At 34.1% G+C, this 21,857-nt stretch overlaps 2 protein-coding genes and 1 pseudogene across 6 annotated transcripts; 2 read left to right on the top strand and 1 right to left on the bottom strand.

The window, feature by feature from the left end:
• The first annotated feature begins 1,020 nt into the window (after window positions 1–1,020).
• On the top strand, window positions 1,021–4,712 carry LOC147384967 (hydroxyacyl-thioester dehydratase type-like protein). Of its 5 annotated transcripts, none has more exons than XM_086425305.1 (4): window positions 1,021–1,324; window positions 1,424–1,539; window positions 1,645–1,795; window positions 3,788–4,378. In XM_086425305.1, exons 1-3 carry the CDS (start codon window positions 1,049–1,051, stop codon window positions 1,760–1,762), a joined length of 510 nt encoding a protein of 169 aa, XP_086281431.1. In that variant the 5' UTR covers window positions 1,021–1,048; the 3' UTR covers window positions 1,763–1,795; window positions 3,788–4,378. The 5 variants fall into 5 exon arrangements, with proteins under 5 accessions (XP_086281431.1, XP_086281432.1, XP_086281433.1 ...); XM_086425306.1 differs by having other exon boundaries at window positions 3,835–4,377; XM_086425307.1 differs by lacking the exon at window positions 3,788–4,378 and adding an exon at window positions 3,268–3,781.
• A 1,378-nt stretch (window positions 4,713–6,090) lies between these two features.
• LOC147384966 (mRNA-decapping enzyme-like protein) lies at window positions 6,091–13,576 on the top strand. Its single transcript, XM_086425303.1, has 8 exons — window positions 6,091–6,381; window positions 6,472–6,512; window positions 6,708–6,757; window positions 8,404–8,548; window positions 10,305–10,361; window positions 11,559–11,688; window positions 11,913–12,386; window positions 13,355–13,576. The coding sequence occupies exons 1-8, from the start codon at window positions 6,223–6,225 to the stop codon at window positions 13,409–13,411; spliced, it is 1,113 nt and encodes a 370-aa protein (XP_086281429.1). The 5' UTR covers window positions 6,091–6,222; the 3' UTR covers window positions 13,412–13,576.
• Window positions 13,577–16,739: 3,163 nt separating this feature from the next.
• On the bottom strand, window positions 16,740–17,946 carry LOC147384965 (putative F-box protein At2g36090 pseudogene; annotated as a pseudogene).
• Between the last annotated feature and the right edge of the window lie 3,911 nt (window positions 17,947–21,857).

Genomic DNA, 21,857 nt, shown 5'->3' with positions numbered 1-21,857 from the left:
GGAAAGTTTTTTTTTTTTTTTTTGGGTAAAAATTTGGAGGATTCATTAAAACTTCAAAGACCTTAACAATAATTTTTAAAATTTGGGCATTGAAAATATGGTCTTTTGAGGTTAAAAAGACGGATATTTTAAAAAATGTTCCAATAAACGACCATTGGTCCAATTATGGTAACCGGGTTTGGATTTAGTAATTATTGTGTTTTGTTAAATAAAAAGTTTGAGAAAATTTCAGGAAATAAACAAGTGTTCTGTTTTTTCTATAAAATCCATGATGTTCAACCTCCTTAAAAGAAAGGGTTTTTGTTAACATGTGCCCCAAAAGACACACATTAAGATGCATTAAATACACCTTAAAATTTGATTTACCAAAATATTTTTTTTCTTCATTCCAAAACCCCTCAAATGATTGTTTTCAATGTGTATTTAATGCATCTTAAAATGTGCCCTTTTAGTGCACTGTGACAAAATTTTGCATTATTACACATCACTATTGAAAGAGGTATCTCGAATATTAATGAAAATATAAGGATGTGAATTAAATACAAAAATCCACGCGTCATACTGGGAAGAGTGTTCCTTCAAAATTTTGAAAAGGGCTGCCTGCTTCAAAGTCAGACTCCTTTAACAAAATCCTAATAGAAATGGGATTTGAATGTCGAAGAAAATAAAATTTCCTTGTTATCATTATGAGTCGTGCTCAGTGACCTCAAGATTAGACTTCTTATCACACATCTTGACGTGAAAGTCGATAAGAATCATAGATTCTTTTTCACTTGTATTTCAATGGAAAGCATCTATGGTTCCGTACACTTTCACTTCAGGATGTGCGATGTGAGGTCCAATCCCGAAGTCACTTCAGCATTATTCTATTAATAATCCTCAATTAATTTATCAATTTAATAGGTTAGTCCCTTATAATAAGGAAAATTTTTGTGACTATGGGTCCAACCAAAGTGAACCGGGGTGGGTCCAACAATGGTCGGTTCGGTTCTTCAAAAGTTTGATTTTGAGCCCCTTTTCTTCTGGCCACTCTAATTATCGTCACAAAATGCTTCTTAAGCGTCTAATTTCGAACTCCATTCCTTCCTCAACCTTCTCTACTTGTTCGTCTCCTTCTGCAACTCGCGTCCTCAAAATAGGAGACGTTTTAAAGAAATCGAGAAAATTCTCAGATCTAGACGTCTTCAATTACTCAAAACTGAGCCACGATTTGAATCCTCTTCATTTCGATTCTGAACTCTCTCGAAACTCTGGTTTCGAAGATCGAATCGTTCATGGGATGCTCGTAGCTTCTCTCTTCCCTCTAATCATCGCTTCTCACTTCGTAAGTCTCTCTCTCTCTCTAGGGTTTTCTTTTTTGCCTTCTCGATTTACATCCACATTTAAAAACTATATTTTGCTCTCTAAATATGTTTGTTTGCAGCCTGGATCTGTGTATGTTTCTCAAAGCTTACATTTTAAATTACCAGTTTACATTGGTGAAGAAATAGTGGCTGAAGTACAAGCTCTCAATCTAAAAGAAACAAAGAACAGATACTTGTGTGTTTGTTTCCCCCGAATAACAGATAATCTCCTTTTTAACTTCTGTTCAGAATTTGTTATTGAATTTTAATCTTTTTTTTTTTGGGGGGGGGGTTTGTGTAGGACAAAGTTTTCAACGAAATGCTATAAAAATGGGGAGCTTGTCGTCATTGATGGCGAGGCTGTTGCCTTATTGCCAACTATAGCCATGAATCAAGAAGAAGAAGAGCAAATTGTTTGAGAATCCTCCATTTTACAAGAAGTTACTATGAAGGTATTTGGGGAGTGCAGTTTTATTCAATTTATCATTTATGTGATGATGAATGAGTTTGTTCCATGCATTTTTATTTTTATGATTTGTTAATTTGATTATTTGTTATAATTGCCAAATTAATTGGATTCCTAAGAAGACCAAATCATGAAACTCCATGGGGGAACCTTGAGTATTGCCTTCCCATCATGGTTTTAAAACTCGTTTTGATGTTTCATCTAGTCTGTGAAAGAGGCCGAGTTGTCTCGGGACGAGTTTTCTGATACGTTTGAGACGTCTCGTTCAACAATGAGAAAAATGAGCATTGGATTTTAAATCTCTTTTGATACATTGACTTGTTCATCCGTCTCGTTTCTGGGCGATACTGAGACGACTCGGGCAATACGTCTTGGTCTCGGACGAGTTTTGAAACCATGCTTCCCATTAGTTAGAACTTGTTACATAACATATTTAACATGCTTCACAACAGTCGACTCAAAAAATTTTAGATAATTCTTTGACAATGGTGGTAAAATTCGGGTTCCCATTGATTCCTTGGCATTCATCCCCAACAATTACCAATTTTTTTGGGAAAAATGACCATGCATGTATGTGAAATAAAGATGATAGTTAAGAGAGAAAAAATTGTTTGCAGGTTCATCACCTAAATCGATGACTACATCCTTGGGCTCTTTGGAACAAATATACTAAAGCATTAAATTTTACAATTTTGGTTCGCATTGCCAAAGAAGAAAAAAAATTCAGTCTTCCTTGTGCTCTTTCTGTTTATAGTGGTGGGGTTGTATTGGGTTTATTGTCAATTCCACAAGCCATGTATGGGACCATGCCTTGTGGTAGGTTTATTGTCAATTTAATAATTCATTTGTCAATTCCATAAGTCATGTATGGATCATGCCTTCATTAGAAACTCAACTTACCTGTCTCAGTTGTGTGCCTTTAGTGCATGGGATGTCTTTATTTGAAAATGATCTGTCTCGATGGGCTCTTGCCCCCACAAGAATTTTCGAAGTCTTAAGGATATATGATGATGGTGGTGGATCTTTTTATCCGCCACTATTGCCCCCACACAAAAAAGAATCACTCTTAATTGCCCCTATGTGGACAAAATCCTGGCTCCGCCCCTGGGTTCCATAAATCCTCTCATGAGTCTTAGGTGTTAATGCACATTTCTCAGGGGACCATGTGTTTGATCTCAATTAAGTGTAATTTATTGCACCCATAGAAGAGATACCAATGTGCCTTTACTAAGCACAATATCAAGTCATTTAACTAGCTGGAGTAAGGCAAGCCTTTTGTCTCCTAAGCAATGAAACCTGCACCCTGTTGTAATTATATCATTACTCCATACTGGAAAAATCTAATAAAAAGTCTTATTGAAAAACTAAAATATTCTCCAAATTACACTAATCAAATGTGTTTGTTCTATACAATTTCTTGTTTATTCTGGTCCGACACTAACTCCTCTATGTAAATAGAGTTGTGATAATCTGCGCCCCCTTTGACATAAGCCCTCATCACAGAACCATAGATAATTTGCCTCGGGATACACAAGAAAAGATTTATGGTTTTATGTATCCCGAGGCAAATGATCTACGGTTCTATGATGGGGGTGCATGTCAAAGGGGGGCGTCAGAAAATCATTATTCATGTAAATATCTTCTGCTTGGTAGAAGGGGCCTTTCTGTCATTGACTGAGCGGCAAGAGGATGCTCCATGGAAGTTGTTGTTTGCATCTTTCCTTTCTTTTGAGGAACAAGAGGGACAGGGTCCCCTATCTTGTATCTTTCTCGCATATTTTGGTGATTGAAATGCAAGATACATGTCAGATATTCTTGTAAAGTTGAAAGAATCTCAGACCCTGAAATGTCAACATGAGTTTGTTTTTTTTTCTTTCCGGTTCCCGTTTATAAGTAGTGATTTTATCTGTTTTCAAGCTTTTATTCATTGAATATGCTTGTTTGGTTCAAAGGACTAGCCCAAAACTATTGTTCACAGGACACTGAAGCCTTGTATCACTGATGTATTTCAACATCTCTACACAGAGATTCAAATCAAATGCATGCAAATGTGAAAGAATTCTTGGAGCCCTTAAGCTTTGGATGTCAGACGATGATTGTTTTTTCTAGGACCCAAAAAGAGCAGAGATTATGTGCATTATTTACTCTTACACTGTAATTTGATTAGGAGATCATGTGCTTCTTTTTCGAGTTATTTAGGTTGATGTTTCTCAAATTTGGAGGATTTTTCTTCTTGTTTTTTTCTCCCATTCTTGACCTCATGTCATTTGGTATTTGCTTCTCCCCATTTCTTGAGCTACACAAATTTGTTCTCTTACACTTGGGTTATCATCCAAAATTGAAAAATAAAATAAATTTTGGTTTTTTCTATCTCTGCAAATGCTCCAAGAAATTTTATTTTTAGAACACCTTTTTCACACAAGAAGTTCATTTAAAAGCTTTAGGGATGCTTTTTCTTGTGTAAATTCCCCTCTACAGGGCTCAAGATTGATTTGTATTTGGGAAATTGTATCCATTACTTAGGACTATAGACTCCCAGAAACTTCATTGTTCCATAGTTTTAGATCTTGTTATATTCTAACTTTCTTCTACTGTTTGGATGCAGATCCCACTCTAATCCGCATTGCTCGGAATTTGTATGGAGAGGGTGAAGAAAGTGGTTCAGGGTTGGTTACGACAATCTTTATATTAGAGAATTCAAGTGTTTTTCAATTGACGTGGTAGCGGAAAGGGAGAGACAATGTTTGAAATGTGTTGTAGTATGAGGCTCTTGAGAACCCGAATCATTCTAGGTTGATAACACCTTAATGGCAACCTCTTGGGACTATTAAAGGTCAATGAACAAAGCCTAATTAATTAGGTCACAACACGAAATAAATGCAAACTAAATCAATTCACGATTAGACCTTAGAATTGGATTGGGTACTCTCTTGTCTAGGTTCAGCCAAACATGCTTTGTCGACTCAAGGAGTAAAACAACCTGACACACTTCGGCCCATCAGCAATGACTCCCATTGTGGTGGGTATGGAATCTCTAATGTTTTTTTTTTTTTTTGGCTTATCGTGGGTCGGGTGAGACTAGTAACATGCACTGCGCCCTCAGAAAGTCCTACGTGCAATTAGTTGAGTTGAGGGTCAACCTGACCCTGGAGGGTGGCCCGAAGAAATTGATTGTTTCGTGGGATTTCGAACTCTTGACCTACTCTTCCCGAGGTGAGATTACTGAGAGAATTTCTTGATCAGCATCATAAATGTGATATGTCAGATCTTGATCTGTTCAGGCTTAATGAGACCTAACCAATTGTGTATTTTAATATTAGAGAGATTCTATAAGGCATGCCGACTTTTACTTGCAACACACCAAATATTTTGAAATTAAACAAGAGAGTTTCTATTGCATCACCAACTTTTACTAAAGCATCTCACGATGACTGCTAATTATTTAGTTATTAAAGAGGGCTGCTATTGGCATCCCAACTTTTACTTAGTATACCTCAATTTCTTAAATTATTTCAAACCATGAAGATAAATACACACCATTTAAACATTATAAAAGTTCAGTTCAAGTTCTTACTTCAACATTACAAAACATTATGACACATTCAAACAACTTCAAGAGTTGTTTACAATTACGATTAAGCCCATATAAAATCGTAAATCGATTAACTAAAAATCTAAAAAAAAAAACAAAAATAGAGAGTTTCTATTGGCATTTGGCACCCAACTTTTTCTCATTCGCAACTATTGAATTACTTTTTTTATTTTAATTGGAGTGTAATAAGTAAAAGTTGGGGTGCCAAAAGCAGCTCCTTCATTTAATCTAATGAATTGGGGTTCTCTTAGCAAAAGGTGGTGTAGTAATAGAATCTCTACTAAACAATGAGATTTTCCCCCAAACGCACAAAACTCATGTCAAAATTCTGATTTTGGTACACTGTTTATTTTAATTCTCCAAACATGTTTTTTCAATTAATTCGTCAATTTTATAATCAACGAATTCTCTGATAAATTATTAACAAGATCATTGATACAGCAAAATCATAACGAATTGGTATATTATAAAGCAACGGATTCACTAAAACAAAACATGTTTTGAGAATTAAAATGGACAGTAACACTTGTTTACACATATGGATTGGTGTGTTAAAAGTAAAAAAAATTGATCTTTTAATAGAATCTTTCTAATATTAAAATAGGAAGGGTATTTTGGTCTTTCAGAAAGAGTAATGTGATGTATCATGTATGAACATGGATCAAGCTTGTAGAGGAGAGAGCATTACAATAAAGTCATCCCTGTCGTTTACAGTTCATCTCTCTCTGTCTCTCTCTCTCTCTGCGCATGTTGAGTTAGCCCAACTTCCTTACATGAGAAGCATAAATTTCTTCTTTCAGGATTAGGGTTTCTCGATCAAAATGTCGCAGAACGGGAAATTGATGCCGAATCTCGATCAACAAAGCACTAAAATCCTAAATCTCACTGTGCTTCAGAGATTAGATCCCTTCGTCGAAGAGATTTTGATCACAGCAGCGCATGTTACCTTCTACGAGTTCAACATCGACCTTAATCAATGGGTTCGTAAAATATTTTCCATCTCTTTGCCCATCCCAATTTCTTCAATTTTGCTCCTTTTCTCTGATTAGGTTTTCGTTATTTACATGCAGAGTCGTAAGGATGTCGAAGGATCTTTGTTTGTCGTTAAAAGGTGAGAAATTTTCTCTTTCGATCAGTTAATAATCGGTTTCTGCTTCAGATTTTGGGTTGAAAATTGTAATTGAATTGGTGTGTTTTAATTGAGCTGCGGAAGGTTAAGTTGTTTGGTTGGAAAAGAAGGGATTTTGTAATTTTTTTTTTCTTTTCCTTTTTGTAACAAAAAAAATTCTCTTTTTTTAATTTTCAGGAATACTCAACCAAGGTTCCAGTTCATTGTGATGAATAGGCGCAATACAGGTTTAGATTTGTACTTCATTTGCTCTGTTTCAAACAAGATTAATTATTCTGCTTGAAGATTTTTCTACCTTTAATATGGTTAATCGACGTGGTAGTTCATTAAATGAGAGAAAAGCAAGGAAATTTGTTTGGGTCTCTTGGAGATCGAATAATAGTTGTTGCATTTTGCTCAAGATTGTTTATTTTTCTTAAAATTTAGTAGAAGTCAATTTTATTTAAATTTAGATGAGTTAAGAAAAGTATAAAGAGAGGAACTCATGTGAATCTGGTTTAGTTAGCATCTTGAATCAGAGTTCTCCTAGTTGCGCAATTATGTGAAATATACTGTATTGGGTTACATTGATTCAATGGAAATTTATGTTTTCTTTTTCTTTTTTCCCTCTGAATCCTAATTATATTGTGTATTTCTATTAGTCCTCTATTTACTATGCCATATAGCATTTAGTATGTAAGTTCATTCCAAGTCAAGCTTGCAGTTTTTGTGCTCAAGATAGTTCTTTTCCTTAAAATGTCATAGAAGTCAATTTTATTTAAATTTAAATGAATTAGGAGAAGTATTAAGACTAAGGAGAGGAACTGATGCGAATCTGGTTTAGTCAGCATCTCGAATTGGCGTTTTCCTACTTGACTGATTATGTGAAATCTGCTGATATTGGGCTACGTAGATTATTGAAAATTTATGCTATACTGAGTCATAATTATCTTATAGTGATACCATATACTTGGAATTGAAATAAAAAATAATAAAAAATGTTTCCTATTAGTTCCTTATTTACCATGCCATATCAGTTTCTGTGGGTCAATTACTTCTCTGAGTTATTTAGGTTGGAAAGTGGCAAACTACTCGATTGGTCTTAATTTTTGGTGGAAATATACTACGTTCACATGTCTTGGGATACTTTTTTTTTTTTTTTTTTTTAATTTTTCGTGCTGCATGTATATTTCAATTGGGGCATGATCTCATGAGACAACTAAGAGCAAATTCAAACTTGGAGAAGCTTTGTTATTGTAGTTTCCTTGAGTCAACTTAGGCTACGATTTACGGATTCTAATATACCAACCTGTTTTGACATGATATGATACCAATAGAATATCTGGTTACAATGTGGACTCATACAGTACACTTTTCTCATCTCATGTTATACTATTAATTAGTTTCTTCATTTTGACCATTTATTATTTGTTGTCAACTAGTAGTTTGAATACTTCATTATGACAAGTGTTACATTCATCAAGTTGTATTAAAAAAAAGTCACTTTGTTTAAATAGGCTAAAAATTTGTATGGGCCAATGATATTCTTATACTTGTCCTAGAATTTAGGAAACAACATCTTATCTTTGTCTCTTGTACAATGTTCATATCTGGTCATTTTAGGATTTAGGAGATCATTTCTCATTTTAATGTGCTACATTAGATCAAAAGAACATTATACTTTAAACATGTTATGTATGCATAAAAGCTCCCCAGGCTCCATATTATGAGCAACCTATTAATTGTACATGCATTTTTTAGGATTTTTTTTTAAAATACCAATCTTGGAGTCAATTAAAGCCGGTCTTTGCTCACTGCATGTATATTTTATATGTATGAGTTCAAATTTATCACATCTCTTTATTAAACCATCTGTATATGTGTATATTAACAGATAATCTGGTGGAGAATCTCCTTGGAGATTTTGAGTACGAGGTCCAACTTCCATATCTATTGTATCGGAATGCCGTCCAAGAAGTTAATGGTATTTGGTTCTACAATGCACGTGAATGTGAAGATGTTGCAAATCTTTTCAGCAGGTACTCTTTTGCTAGTATGCCATCACATTTTAATTTTAAGTTATTAACTTCATTCATTTTATTTATGTCTTGATAGCTATGAAAGAGAAATTCATGGATATCACCATGTACCTTCTAATTAATTAAACTTAATTTGTCAAAGCACCTAAAGGAAAAATAACGTTGTAAATGAGTGCCAACCATAAACAATTGTGCTTCATTTTCTCTGAAATTCTTGAACCCAAAATCTTAGGATAACCATGCCCCTGGATCGTTCTTGCTGCTTAGTGTGAGTATCATATCCTCGTTTGATGACTCTTCCCTTTCAAGATTATGCTTTAAAAAAAAACTCTTCCTATGCTACACAAGTAAGAGTAAATGACATAGTATATCAAAGGATATTAGCTCTTGAACCATATTGTTTGGAGTAACAAACCCATTCTTTGCCAAAGTGTTAGAAAAAGTTCTCCCTTAATGGATATAAAGGTGATTGACATTTTCTGCTTCGAACATAAATATTTCATTTCTTTCGGAGATGTTAAGCTTCCTTATCAACTAAGTGGTTGATATTTCAACCTTCAGCAATTTTTTATGAGCCATATGTCGTCATCAACTGCACCCTATCCCATATCCCAACTATTTGGTCCCAATAACATGAATTACTGCTTGTGATTCAACTCTATGTGGAGATGTTTCTTTTGTTAAGGGACTTATCTTCCAATAAATTTTTATTTCATATTAGTCCTTCCGCATCTTTTTAGAGCCCTCAACTTGCACCAAGGCATTCCTCACTTCTCACTAGCACCGTCATTGGTCTTCCTTCAATGACCTTGTTTTCTGTTACAGGTTTAAGTGAGAAGGCTAGGTTTTGATCCCAGATCTGTGGTTTACCACACAGGCTATTGGTCTTCATTGTTCATGCCTACACTATTTCAATCCACTTCCTTCATTTTATTTCCTCTTGAAGCTATTGCAAGATTCCTCCCAGTGTTTATTTCTCATTTTGTCTATCCTAATATCCACCATTGGTCTCAACATCATCATCTCTGTTACACATTCTGTACATTGTACAAAAAGGATTTGTTCTTTTCAAAAGTTACATAATGTGTCTATGGATACTTAAAATAAATTTAATTGGGACAATCTTCTCATCAAGCCTTTTAACATATATTGCTTATTTAAAAATGGTCTTTGTATCAAAGATCAGTTAAAATCATATTAACTGAAAGATTGTTTGAGCTAAATTAATTTATGTATTTGTGACTGCATATCATGCATTTACAAATTATTTTTTAATTTGTGACTCTAACTGTTAATATGGAGAGATGGTCTTTTGCATGCTATTCTTTGGAATTCTATGATGGTTGAATTCTCTAAAAGAAACTGGATATTTTATTGTTTTAGCAACTTTCTAAAGGTATGGGCCTGTTTGTTATATCGTCATATGTATTATGTTGGCCTTTAATTCAGTTGTACTCATGGTATACATTTGATAGGGATTTGTAATCACTTGCAACTTCATCTTTTAAAGCATCCAGAGTTCAGAACAAGTAACGTAGTCTTCATTCATAATGTTTACATGCTGTTCTAATGCTGTAAATATTAACTGTTTCATCTGAGAATGCCATTTTTTATATGAATTTCTTCAATCCTTCTTTTTCATTGTTCTTATTTTAGTACTTGAAGCATATCTATCTGTATGGAAGGCATAATCATTTGGTTATTGGGTTAGCATCCTATGTGAAAGATTTAAGCTTACTGCGTTTTTTATGTCCAGGATACTTAATGCGTACTCAAAGGTTCCTCCAAAGTTGAAAGTATCTTCAAACAAAAGGTGATAACTAATTTCTGCCAAATCACACTATCTCATACTTAGATATTTTGATTTTAATTGAAGTGTTAAGAAAATCTTTGACCTATTATTTTATACTAGCTAGGGGATCGGCATGAGGTGCATAAGTAATAGAATTTTTCTTCAAGAAATGCAAAGTAAGCAACTTACAGGAACTCTTGTTTTCCACTTGATTGGTAGGAGTAGTAAATCAAGTTATTAACTATTAAGGGAAGTAAGGATTTAAACCAATCTAAGTATACAGATCTATAACTAGATAAAGGTAATTAACATGAATATCTTCCTTATTTTTTGACACTTTATATTATTGGAAAGCTCTTGGTGAGAGTTTCTCATGGGTCAATTTTTTTCCTTAAACCAATTTATGGGCTAAAAGATGTTTATCTTTTTTTAAAATTTAAGATAATTACAAGTTGCTTAAATGATGCCAATTTGGTTTTAAAAAGAGAGTCGGTCACCATTCCCTTGGTGGAGAGTTTAAAGATATTAAATGTTACAAAGGCATTTTGGGAAAATGGCCAAAAATGACACCTATGGCCGAAGGGGTTGGCTCACAATCTTTCCTTATTTTTCTGTTTTTTTTCCTGGCATCTACAATTTGCAAATGATCTTTTTATCGATTTCAAAAATTTTATAGTAATTTCAGTTTGTAAGGTCATCAAATAAATATTGTGAATATCTCTCTATGTTTGCATTGTATCAGGATTCTAAGATAACTTTTTAGTATTTCTATTTCCCTTTCTTCTCAAGTTTTCAAACATAAGTTTTTTGTTTATGAAGATCTTCATTTTCTACTCTCAAAGTTTTCCAGTTTCTTTCGTGATGTGAATTTATTTCTCCAATCAAAATTGATTTTTTGTTTCCTCCCCTGAATTTCAGTTTTGAATTTTATAGCAAAATGTTTGCTAATGTGTGCGTTTCTTCTTACTGTTTAAATTGTTTAATTCTAATATTCATTTTATATAGTTCTGAGGCTCTTAGTTCTAGAGATTTAATTATTATCTTTCAGAGTTCCAGATCTCAATACATTTGTCTCTTGACTGAATAATAATACTCCGTGCATATTTCCTCGTAGACTCAATCTTTTACATTTGCATTCCACATGTTTCATTCATCCTTTCTTCCTCCATTAAACAGGGCTACTCTCTTTTTCATTTACTAATCCTTGCTACCCTGTAGTGAATTCGAGGAATTGGAAGCAGTCCCAACTATGGCAGTGATGGAGGGCCCACTGGAGCCATCATCATCATCAGCTACCTCTCCTGTTGCAGACGTTCCTGATGATTCTTCCTTTGTGAACTTCTTCAGTGTATGTACCGTTCTTTGCACTCTGACATGAGACCCTCACCCTTAGGTTCATTTTTTAAGTGGTTTGGTCATGAAGTAACCAGACTGAACAAGTACTTGAGTTATAGACTTATGGAATGGCTGTTGTCATTTCTACAATACAGAAATGGCATATAGTCGTTAATATCAAGTGTTTTACGATTATGGAAATTTTCTTCTGTTTTTTTTTTTTTTTTCAAATCTCAGGCAGCTGTGAATATAGGGAATGCTTCAAATGCAGCAATTCCAGGGAAACCCCACCAATCTCCCTCACCAATCCCTCTAACTTCCCATGCACCTAGTGTGGTACCTTCTCCTGTACCAAACCTACAAAAACCATCTCTTCCTTTTCCAATTCCCTCAACTCCTCTAATGCCTCTCCCCGATACTCCTGAACCCAGCAACATCAGCAACCGTGCCACTAATCTTGTAAAACCTTCTTTTTTTGCACCCCCTCCATCTTCGTTGATGATGCCTCAGATCTCTTCTATGCCGACAGCTCCTCCTCTTCATCCTCCAGTGAATCTGCAACAACCGCATGGTACTCCCTTGCTTCAACCCTTTCCACCACCCACTCCACCTCCTTCTCTTACTCCTGTTCCTGCCCCCGCTCCTACTCTGAACTATGGGCCAGGTATCACCAGAGATAAAGTTCGTGATGCACTCATGAGGGTTTTTCAGGTTTGTATTTACTGATTTGCTTCTTCATTCACTTGTCGTTCATTGAATGATTCTTCATAAATTCATGTATCCATTAGGTTCATAAAAAATGGTTCTTCAATATTTTAAACTTGGAGAGCTGCTATTGGCACCCTAACTTTTACATATTGCACCCAATTTCTTAAATTATTTATCACACCCTAATTAAAGATTAAACCACTTTTCAAACATTACAAAGATTTGGCTCAAGTTATTAATCAACAATACAAAACATTATAACACTCATGCAAATAATTTCAATAGTTGTTTACAATTAGGGATTAGACTGTTTAAAATCCTATACCTAAAAAATAGAAACCTCGCTAAAAAACAAGAGAGCTACTATTGGCAACCCAACTTTTACTTATTCTCAACCATTCAATTAACTTTTTTTTTTTTTTTACTTTTTAATTGGAGTGTTAATAAGTAAAAGTCAGTGTGCCAATAGCAACTCTCTATTTTAAACTTAAGAAAGAAATTCCTTCGAAAACCCACTGATTTCTTTCTTTCCAAAGTTTTCTGGGGTCTTTGGAAAGAAAGAAAGAAATCGGCAGGTTTTCAAAGGACTTGCGGTGACTTGATAACTTCATTGTCTCTATCAAAAGTTTTTTGTTTTATTGGTGTAAAGCCTTTGAGGAATACAAATTGCTTTTATCGATTAAAAATAAATAAACTTAATACATTGCAGTAAAAGGTGGATAGGGCAGATGGCTAGGATCAATAGCAGTCAAGTCGGGGCATGCAACTGTAGGGATTAGTCCGTATCCTAAAAGGGATGTGGGAGACCTACATTATTAATAAAAAACTAAAAAAAATTGTGGATGATACTATTTCCATTATTTGAAATTTTCAGTCAGATCTGAACATGTTTTTATTTTATTTTTTTAATTTGTCTATTGTGGAGCTCAAACTAAAATTTATGGTGTGTTTGCTGTTTGTTTGTATTACAGAAAGACCAGTTCATCGACATGTTCTACCAAGAGTTGCTGAATACCCATTATTCATGACCAGTCTAGGAAGAGGTAGTGCCAGTTTGGCTTTGTGTTTATTACTGTGGTTTCAATGGAGATTTGAATCACTTGTCGGACAAATTTTGTATATCCTTTTTAATTCTCTACTCATTATAGTTGATCTTGGTTTCTGGTAAAATATAATCGTTTTGGTTTCGATCAGATTTTTTTTTTGTGTGTGTGTGTGTGTGTGTGCGTGTGCGTGTGTGTGGAGTCGATGGGATAATGTTGGCATTGAACTTGTGATTCCTTTTTGTGGATGCAACACACGTCTATGGATTCTTGTGATCTCATCTCATCTGGCACTCTCATTGGGTTTCTCCATTCTTCTGTCCAAAGCCAAATCACAACTCTGTAGGCTTGCAGGCTTGCAGGCATGATAGACAGTTTGTAAATATCCCACAAACCCATCAAAATTTGATGGATGCTAGAGTGACCTCAGAGGGGCCACTCGGGCAACATCTTGACATGGCGGCATGTGTATGCCCGTAGATGCATTTTTTCTGAGATACAAGTAAAATACATCAACAGACATGAAGATTCATCCATTTCTATAAATAAATAAAAAAGAAGCCAATATAGGTGAATGAGTAAGTTATAATAACACAAAAGGAGACGCAAAGGTGATAAAAATGATGTTGTTGCGTGCACATAATTGTAGATGCTTTTTACTCGTATCACACGGAAAAGCATTTACGATAATGTGCGTGACACCACATCACTACTAATAAATATGTTTTAAATCTCTATTCGGTCCATTAATTCAATCATTTCTACTGAAGAAAAAAAAAAGAAAGAAGCCTATGTAAGTGAACGAGTCCGTTATACTAATAAATAAGCTTTAAATCTCTTTTCGAACCATTATTTTGGTTTTCTTCAAAAGACTCATTGCCCCCACATATGTTTACCAAAGAGCCCAACTAACTTAGTAAGTGAAGTCGGACTCATTTTAGTTCTATAGTTGTGTACGGTACATAAATTATTATTATTATTTTAAGAAGTTAAAATGAATGTTGAAATTAAGAATCACATACATTGACCACACGAATTGTGGGTCAAAGTCAAATGAATCTAAAATTGAAGATTGAGTCAGATAAGATTGCGGAGCCAAGCTGGAATCTAGAGGTATATTCAACATATATTTATATATAAAGAGAAGTCCTTTGATAAGGTCAACTAACCCCTTCTGTTATAGAACCAAGTAGGCAAATTGCAAGAAAAAGTGAACAAAGAATCAAAAAAGCCCAAACTAACATTTAATTGGGACCCCTCCCTTCCTTCATTCCGAATTGGAGCAATCTGAAAAGGACCATTCAAGTGGTCATTGATTGTTGTCCTATTCTAATTGATTATCTCAATTTAGGCTTTGTTTGGTAACATTTTTGAAGTCTGATTTCTAAAAATTAGACAGACTTCAAAAGTTTCATCCAAAGTCTTCCCATCGTTGATTTGAAATTTCTAAATTTTGATTTTAAGATCCGAAATCTGAAACAAAACAAACATAAATAATATTTCTGAAGTCTAAATTTTAAAGGTAGACCACCTCCATTCAGTTATTAAAATTTCACAATTCAGTTCTTAAAATTATTGTATATAATATAGGTTTAGTTCCAAATACGTTAATATGAGTCACTCAACACCAAAGGGTTGGCCTAATGGCAAGCCGAGCCTTGATAAGCTCTTCAGGAAGGGTAAGTTAGTATTTGAAACCTCACAAAGCAATGAATTCCTTGGAGTCACTCTCCAAGTTTGGTTGACCCTCGACTCAACAAATTGCACATAGGACTTTTCGAGGGGACAATGCACGTAATAGTGGGATTAGTCCCACTCGAAGGGAGGGGATTCCAACGGAAAAAGAAAAAAAAAAACATTAATATGAGTCACTCAATTGAGAAATTCTAAGTATTAAGCCCTCGAGCAAGTCCAATGTAATCAATCATACTAGTCTTGATCTAGGTGATTTACGCATTGGAGTTAGATTTGAAAATGAGAGCGTGACAAAGGACTGATCGGGGAGTGGTTTGTCAAGGGGCAAATCCTTTCAATATTATCCTAAGCTAAGCCCAAATTAAAGGATGAATAGCTAAGTCAGAAAGTTTTAATTAGAAGTAGAATAGAAATGTTAAGGAAAGAGATTAAAATGTAAGAAAGTTTATATTACCTCACCAATTTTTTTATATTATTATAATAGATTTCAATCATTAAATTATATATAACACATAAAATAAGACGTGAGACATACTAAAGTTTTAAGGGTCTCGCTCAGGGGACAACGTTAGGGAGATAATGTTGGGAGACAAAAATTGTCCTATATAACTTAAAAGTTTTGAATTTGGCTGATTTTTTGTGAGAAGAGAATTGTGGACCGTCAATTTTTTACTGTTAATTTATAAATAAATTTTGATAGATTAGAAGTTTTAGATTAGGTTGATTTTTTTGTGAGGATGGTCTCCTCATTATAGAGATTATTTTCACAAAAATCAATTCGATCCATAATTTTTAAGTCATATAAGACAAATTTTATCTCCCAACATTGTCGCCTGTAACAACGTAATCTCTAAAATATGAGTAGAAAATTCTACTATCTAATAAAGAATAAAGACACCCAATATCCTTTTCTAGTCATTTTCTAAGACTTTCGAAATTTTAAAAAGATCAAAAAGATGGAAAACGATCTCTCCTGCTTGTACTTTATGTGTTTTCTTCTTCTCTCCTTCAATCTCCTTTTCTCTTTCATAGAGTCAAAAACTACGGCTTAGTTGAGTGGTGAGTGTTGTAAGGAGTTAGTTAGAATGACTTTTAATTTTAGAGAGTTTCTATTGTCACACCAACTTTTGCTAATGCCATCTCAATTCAATCGTAAATCATCAAAGAACTAGACACATCTTAGGGTAGTGTTGGCAAAAGTTAATTCTCTAATTTTATTATAAATCATCCTAGAGTGACTGCGCAAGACATTGCATTCAATATTAAACTAACGTGTGGACGTGCGGACAAAACCATTATGTCAACTCGATAAGAATGACAAACATCAATTATTTTGTGCACACCTCCACGTCCCCTTAATGTCAAACGCAAAGCATTTTCCTTTTATTACGAGTTGCTATTGGCACTCCATCCTTTACTTATTACACCGCAATTTAAAATAAAGAAAATTAGTAAAAGTTGGAGTGTCAATAGCAGTTCTCTTTATTATTGACAAAGAATTATTAAAAGAGAAAAAAAAAATTAGTGTGCCAATAGAACTTCTATATGATTAGAGCATAGTACTCATTCATGGATTATGTCATCTAATTAGTAAGATAGCTACTATTGCCATACCAAATTTTACTAATTCCGCACCAATTCTTATATAAATCATTAAAAAAATTACACACAGTTGGTGTGGCAATAGCAACTCTAAAAAGTAAGAGAAGTAATTAAGCATTCCTTTTTTCTTTTGTATTTCTCTCTGTTAATTAACGAAATTAACTAAACAAAACAAACAAACACAAAAAAAGCTGAGAAAATGGAGACCGCAAAAAGCATGCAAATTTGATCCAATCTTCCTTCTCTTCTCAACTCTCTCTCTTTCCTCTCTCTCTTCTTCTTCAAATATTCTTCGTATCTCTCCTTCCCCTCTTCTCTCCTCTCTTTCTTCCTTCTTCCACTCTCAATTGCTCTCTGTAAAATTCCCAAACTATCCTTCCCATTCAAAGTAATTCCATCCATGTCCTCAACCTTCAAACTCACCTCTCTCACTTGCATCTGATCCCCTCCTTCGTACCCACCGAAACCTACCATTACTTCACACTTTATAAACTCCTTTGATCCTCGATTTCTACCCATGATTGTGGCAAATCTCACTTGTATTTCCTTCGATAACCAGTGTCGTTGGACAGAAACTGGGGTCCAGCTGGATAGATTCGCTGCTCGATTTGATGTTGGATCAATGATGATCCAGGTTAGTTTCAGATCTTCCTCTAGGTTTCGACACATGTCGTTGATGTGTCGTATTGGTGTTGGTACGACGTCTTTCGGATCGAGAAGATCGATTCTAAAGGGAGAACATTGAAACCAACTTGATAGAGTTTCGGATTCGTGAACCTTCGAGAAGATGAGATTGTTCTTGTAGTGAAGATCAACGGCTGAGATTAATTGAGGAGGAGGAGGAATTGATGGATGGTCAGGATTTTGTGTTGTTAGGTCAGAGTCAAAGTCAGAGGCGATGGAGGGGAAGGTATCGGAGAAGAAGGAGCGGGACTTGGTGGGAAATTTTGAGATGAGTTGGCGCATACGTGGATGATTTGTGGATGGCCACGTGGCGTTGCAGATGTTTATCCAGAGGTTTTCTTCGGTGGAGAGCGTGCGTATCTGAGAAGATGCGCAACTAGCGGAGGCTAGCGTTGGACCGTCCAAGCGGGTGAGGATGTGTGTGAGAAGAATATCGGAATGGACGGCGGAGATTGTTGTTTCTCCGCCTTGATCGACGGCTGTTGTCGTTGATGCTGGACACGACATTTTAAGGCTTTTTCTTGAGTGAGTTCTTCGCGGTTTTTCAGGTTGGAGGGAGAGGAGAAGTCGAGAGGGATTTATATAGGATGTCGAAGACATGATTACAATTGGATTAGGGGTATTTTTGTAAATTCAGTCGCTATGCCTGGCGGCTAGTCTAGTCAGAGAAGGTTTCAACGTGTCCCCCAGTCTTCTTACGGGCCGCGTATTGAATTTTTCTAGTCCACTTGTTAAAGAACAATCTGGTTTGTGATTTAGTGCCATCAGATTCAATTTTTTTTGGCCCCCATAATTGGCTTGAAATCTAGACACAATTCTTTAAAAATGAACAAATTAAAAAAAATTCCCAAAATCAAAAAAAAAATTTTATTTATTTTTTGAATCAAGGAATTTGGGCCTTTTAGAGCAATCGACTAATTCTCAGGGCACACGCTGACTCCTCCCACACTTATCGGGTAATTTTTGGGATAAATCGTTGAAGGAGGTCTCTAAGGGGGATTCAAACTCAAGACGTCCACTTTCTCTTGAGGTGTGGTTTAGGCCATCGCACTAACCCTTGGGAGTTCAAAGAGTAGATATCATGAAAGGTGAATTACCATTTCGTGAGCTGAAAATGATTTATTTACGATTACAGCTCACTATTAATTTTAATTAATAAAACATGAATGATCATGTTTTTGTTAAAAAAAACATCAAAATGATAATGAATTCCGCAGTGTTGATGTGATTATTTTGTAGGTTTAAAGTGACAATTTCCCAAGTTTAAAGTGACTATTTCTAATTAGTCACGTTAAACCTGTGAAATTGTTACTTTAAAAACCCTCGAATTTGTTATCGATCACATCTTAGTAATTAAAATGAACAGTGAGCTGGAATCATAAATTCATCAAAAGGTGATTACTATTTCGTAAATATCTTGTTTACTTCAAGGAAGCATCTGCCGCCTTATCTGGTCTTTGTAACAATGGTGATACCTTAGGCTAGATGGAGAAGGAATGACTTTAAGTATCTGCGTGTGGAGAGGTTTTTTGTTCAATGATGGGTTGGTATGACCTATATAGGTCCCTATCGTGAATCATATCGATTTAAGTTCATCAAAGGGTGGGACATACAATTGTGTCAAGATTTCAAGAACCCAAAACCATTATAATTGAGAAGGGAGATAGAAATCACCTTACGTCTCTTTCACACATTGATCAAGAGATTGTCGAGCAACACACAATTGGATAATCCATAAGAAAGAAAACTAACCGAGTGTGAATTTAAGATCTTACGAGCTGAATGACTACGAATGCAATCCAACCTCACAGACAAAACTATTGCACACATGCATCCCAAATACACACGCAACCTAACATTGAGCAGACTGACTTGTCTGTCCATTGAACATGATCAAAGTGAGTACCCATGTAAGATGGGGGTACATGAGATTCGAGGGACAAACATGTGTCACCATGTCGAGAGAACTACTACCAGGAAATCATGTGTAAAAAATCAAATATTTAAATATCAACAAATAAATAGATAATTAACAAAGACAAATGTACACAATTTTTACTAAATAATTATATATTTTATCGAATTTATGATTGATTTGATCGTAGTAGTATATTCTCAAACGTGATCAAGCAATCAGAGATTCCGAACATCATTCCATAAGAAGATATAAAAATAATTATCGATCAAAATCAAGAAACCAAATTAATCGTGGGATATTTCGTTGGGTAAATGATGAGATTGGATACGATATTTCGTAGGATAATATATTAAATTATCGATGAGTTTCAACACGATCCATCATTAAAACATTCCAAATAAATTTAATATATACCGGAGGGGTTGCACATCAAGACCAAAATTTCTCTTTTTTTTGTCTCTTTATATTATAATTTTGTCAAACTGGCCTATATTAAACTATAGTTTTTGAGTTTATAATTATAACAGATTTGTTAACTAACGCGTTTTTAGATATAAAAAACTGCATTTCTACCTGTTACGTACGTAAGATAACTATAGAAGTCCTTTTCTAATGATTTAAATATATATTTAGGCAGTCAACTTAATTGTTTTGTTGATTGGTTGATCTATCGGACTATCTTGATTAAATTTATTCAATCAAAATTAATTATTTTTTAATCTAAATTAGTTATTATAAATTATAAAATAAGACTTTAGAGCCTTATACAATTGTTGCCGAACACTTTATGTCAAAGAAAACGGTAAATGAAGACTTGTAAGTCGACTGTTTATTAATATAATCATGATTTTTTTATTCATAAATTTTCATTCGATTTGTATTCGACTAACATGGCAAGGGTATATAATCATAGATCTTTTTCTTCGGGATACACAAGGAAATGATCAATGATATTGTGCCCTGCCCATGTCAATCGAGTATAGACTGAGTGAAAATTTCGAGTCAGAAAATACAATTAAGAACTTCTCTAACCTCAAGGGACATTGAGGCTCTCCCTTCAAATAAATGGTTAAGATGAGAGGAAATTCACTAATTTCCTAAAGATCATTGCTGGTCTTAGCGTTTCAACACAAAAATGTGGATCTCACAAATGCCCTCACGTTTATAATTTAAATTTAACATAATCAGGGTCATTTTGGTAAAAAATCAAGAAAATTGTAATCCCACAACTCTATAATCACGTCAACTAATTTTCAAAATTGAAAGAAAAAAAAAAAATCTTTTTTATTATGTAATCTTTAAAAGTTTCTTTAATTAATATTTTAAATTACAAATAAATCCTTCTGATACATATTCGTTTACAAGATGAAGACAATCATCGTTATAATTTAATCTATTCCCAAAGGGTGTGAGGATGGTAAAAATAAAAAAATAAAAATAAAACCATTAATCTACTGTCGATTATGATCTATAGTTCAATCAAACAAATAATTTTTTATTTGTAGAATGTGGATTACAATCACTAATCATGCTCCTATGTGTACAGGATCATTATTCTTCTATTTATATACAGATATTGACAGAAGAAGTCGATCTATAAGATTGGCTGATAAGGCTGGATACCATATTTCACATTATATTATATTATACGTGCCGGAGGGTCTCATCAAAACCAGATAGATTTTATTTATTTATTTATTTATTTTTCACCTTTTTTTTATTGTAATTTTGTCTTAATGACTTGTATTATAAAATATAAACTACAAAGCTTTTTTACTTTTTACTATTTTTTTTTTTTTTTGTGAAATAGAATTTATATAAAACACTATTATATTTCCAGTTTCCTACCTTCACCTAACACCTAAGATAAGTATAGGAGTCTTTTTAAGAAATTTGATATATTTTATAAGGGTCCACGTCGTAGATTTTTGACCCTTTTTTGAGAGTATGTAGAAGATCCGATCCTCTACTGGCAAACTATAGTTAATAATAAGGTTGAAGAACTTGAAAATGAATGATTTTAAAGAGAAAATTCAAAATTGTTGGATAATCAATAGATAAAAAAAAGGGTATTTAGGTAATTTCTCATTAATCTATGAGAGAAGGCTCAAGCAAGGGACAATATCATTTTCAAAACCGATGGCTATCTCGAACATCCACTAAAATGCCTATATGCCCCCTTGACCTCGATCTTATCTAACAGACAATTTAATTGGCTTCATTACCATTTTCAACATGAAATAAAAAATCTTTCGAATTCAATCGTTTCCCAGAATCAGTTATCATCAACCCCTTGAGTAAAAAATTTATCCTAATTTTCTACTTTAACCTTCAAATTTAAATAACATGTTAAGATTTTTGAAATAGAATATAATGAAATTTTTATAGAAGGACTAATATAATATTCACAATGATGGATTGAAGATTGAGTTAAATAGATTAAAATTAATTTTCTATAGACGTTGAAAGAAGAAGAAGAAAAAAAAATAGTTATAAATTGAAAATGAGGGTTTAAGATCATTTTTTGTTAGC

This window comes from Akebia trifoliata, chromosome 15, assembly GCF_017979445.1.
Source record: "Akebia trifoliata isolate Shusen 1 chromosome 15, ASM1797944v1, whole genome shotgun sequence".
NCBI classification, from domain to species: Eukaryota; Viridiplantae; Streptophyta; class Magnoliopsida; order Ranunculales; family Lardizabalaceae; genus Akebia; species Akebia trifoliata.
This window is presented reverse-complemented; position numbering and strand designations above follow the sequence as displayed.

Excerpts from the sequence above, each read along its gene's own strand:
- LOC147384967 (XM_086425304.1), top strand. The coding sequence starts at position 1,049 with ATGCTTCTTAAGCGTCTAATTTCGAACTCCATTCCTTCCTCAACCTTC. Across the intron at positions 1,325-1,423 it reads TAATCATCGCTTCTCACTTC|CCTGGATCTGTGTATGTTTC; the intron begins GTAAGTCTCTCT and ends GTTTGTTTGCAG. Across the intron at positions 1,540-1,644 it reads GAAACAAAGAACAGATACTT|GACAAAGTTTTCAACGAAAT; the intron begins GTGTGTTTGTTT and ends GGGTTTGTGTAG.
- LOC147384966 (XM_086425303.1), top strand. The coding sequence starts at position 6,223 with ATGTCGCAGAACGGGAAATTGATGCCGAATCTCGATCAACAAAGCACT. Across the intron at positions 8,549-10,304 it reads GTTGCAAATCTTTTCAGCAG|GATACTTAATGCGTACTCAA; the intron begins GTACTCTTTTGC and ends TTTTATGTCCAG. Across the intron at positions 11,689-11,912 it reads CCTTTGTGAACTTCTTCAGT|GCAGCTGTGAATATAGGGAA; the intron begins GTATGTACCGTT and ends TTCAAATCTCAG.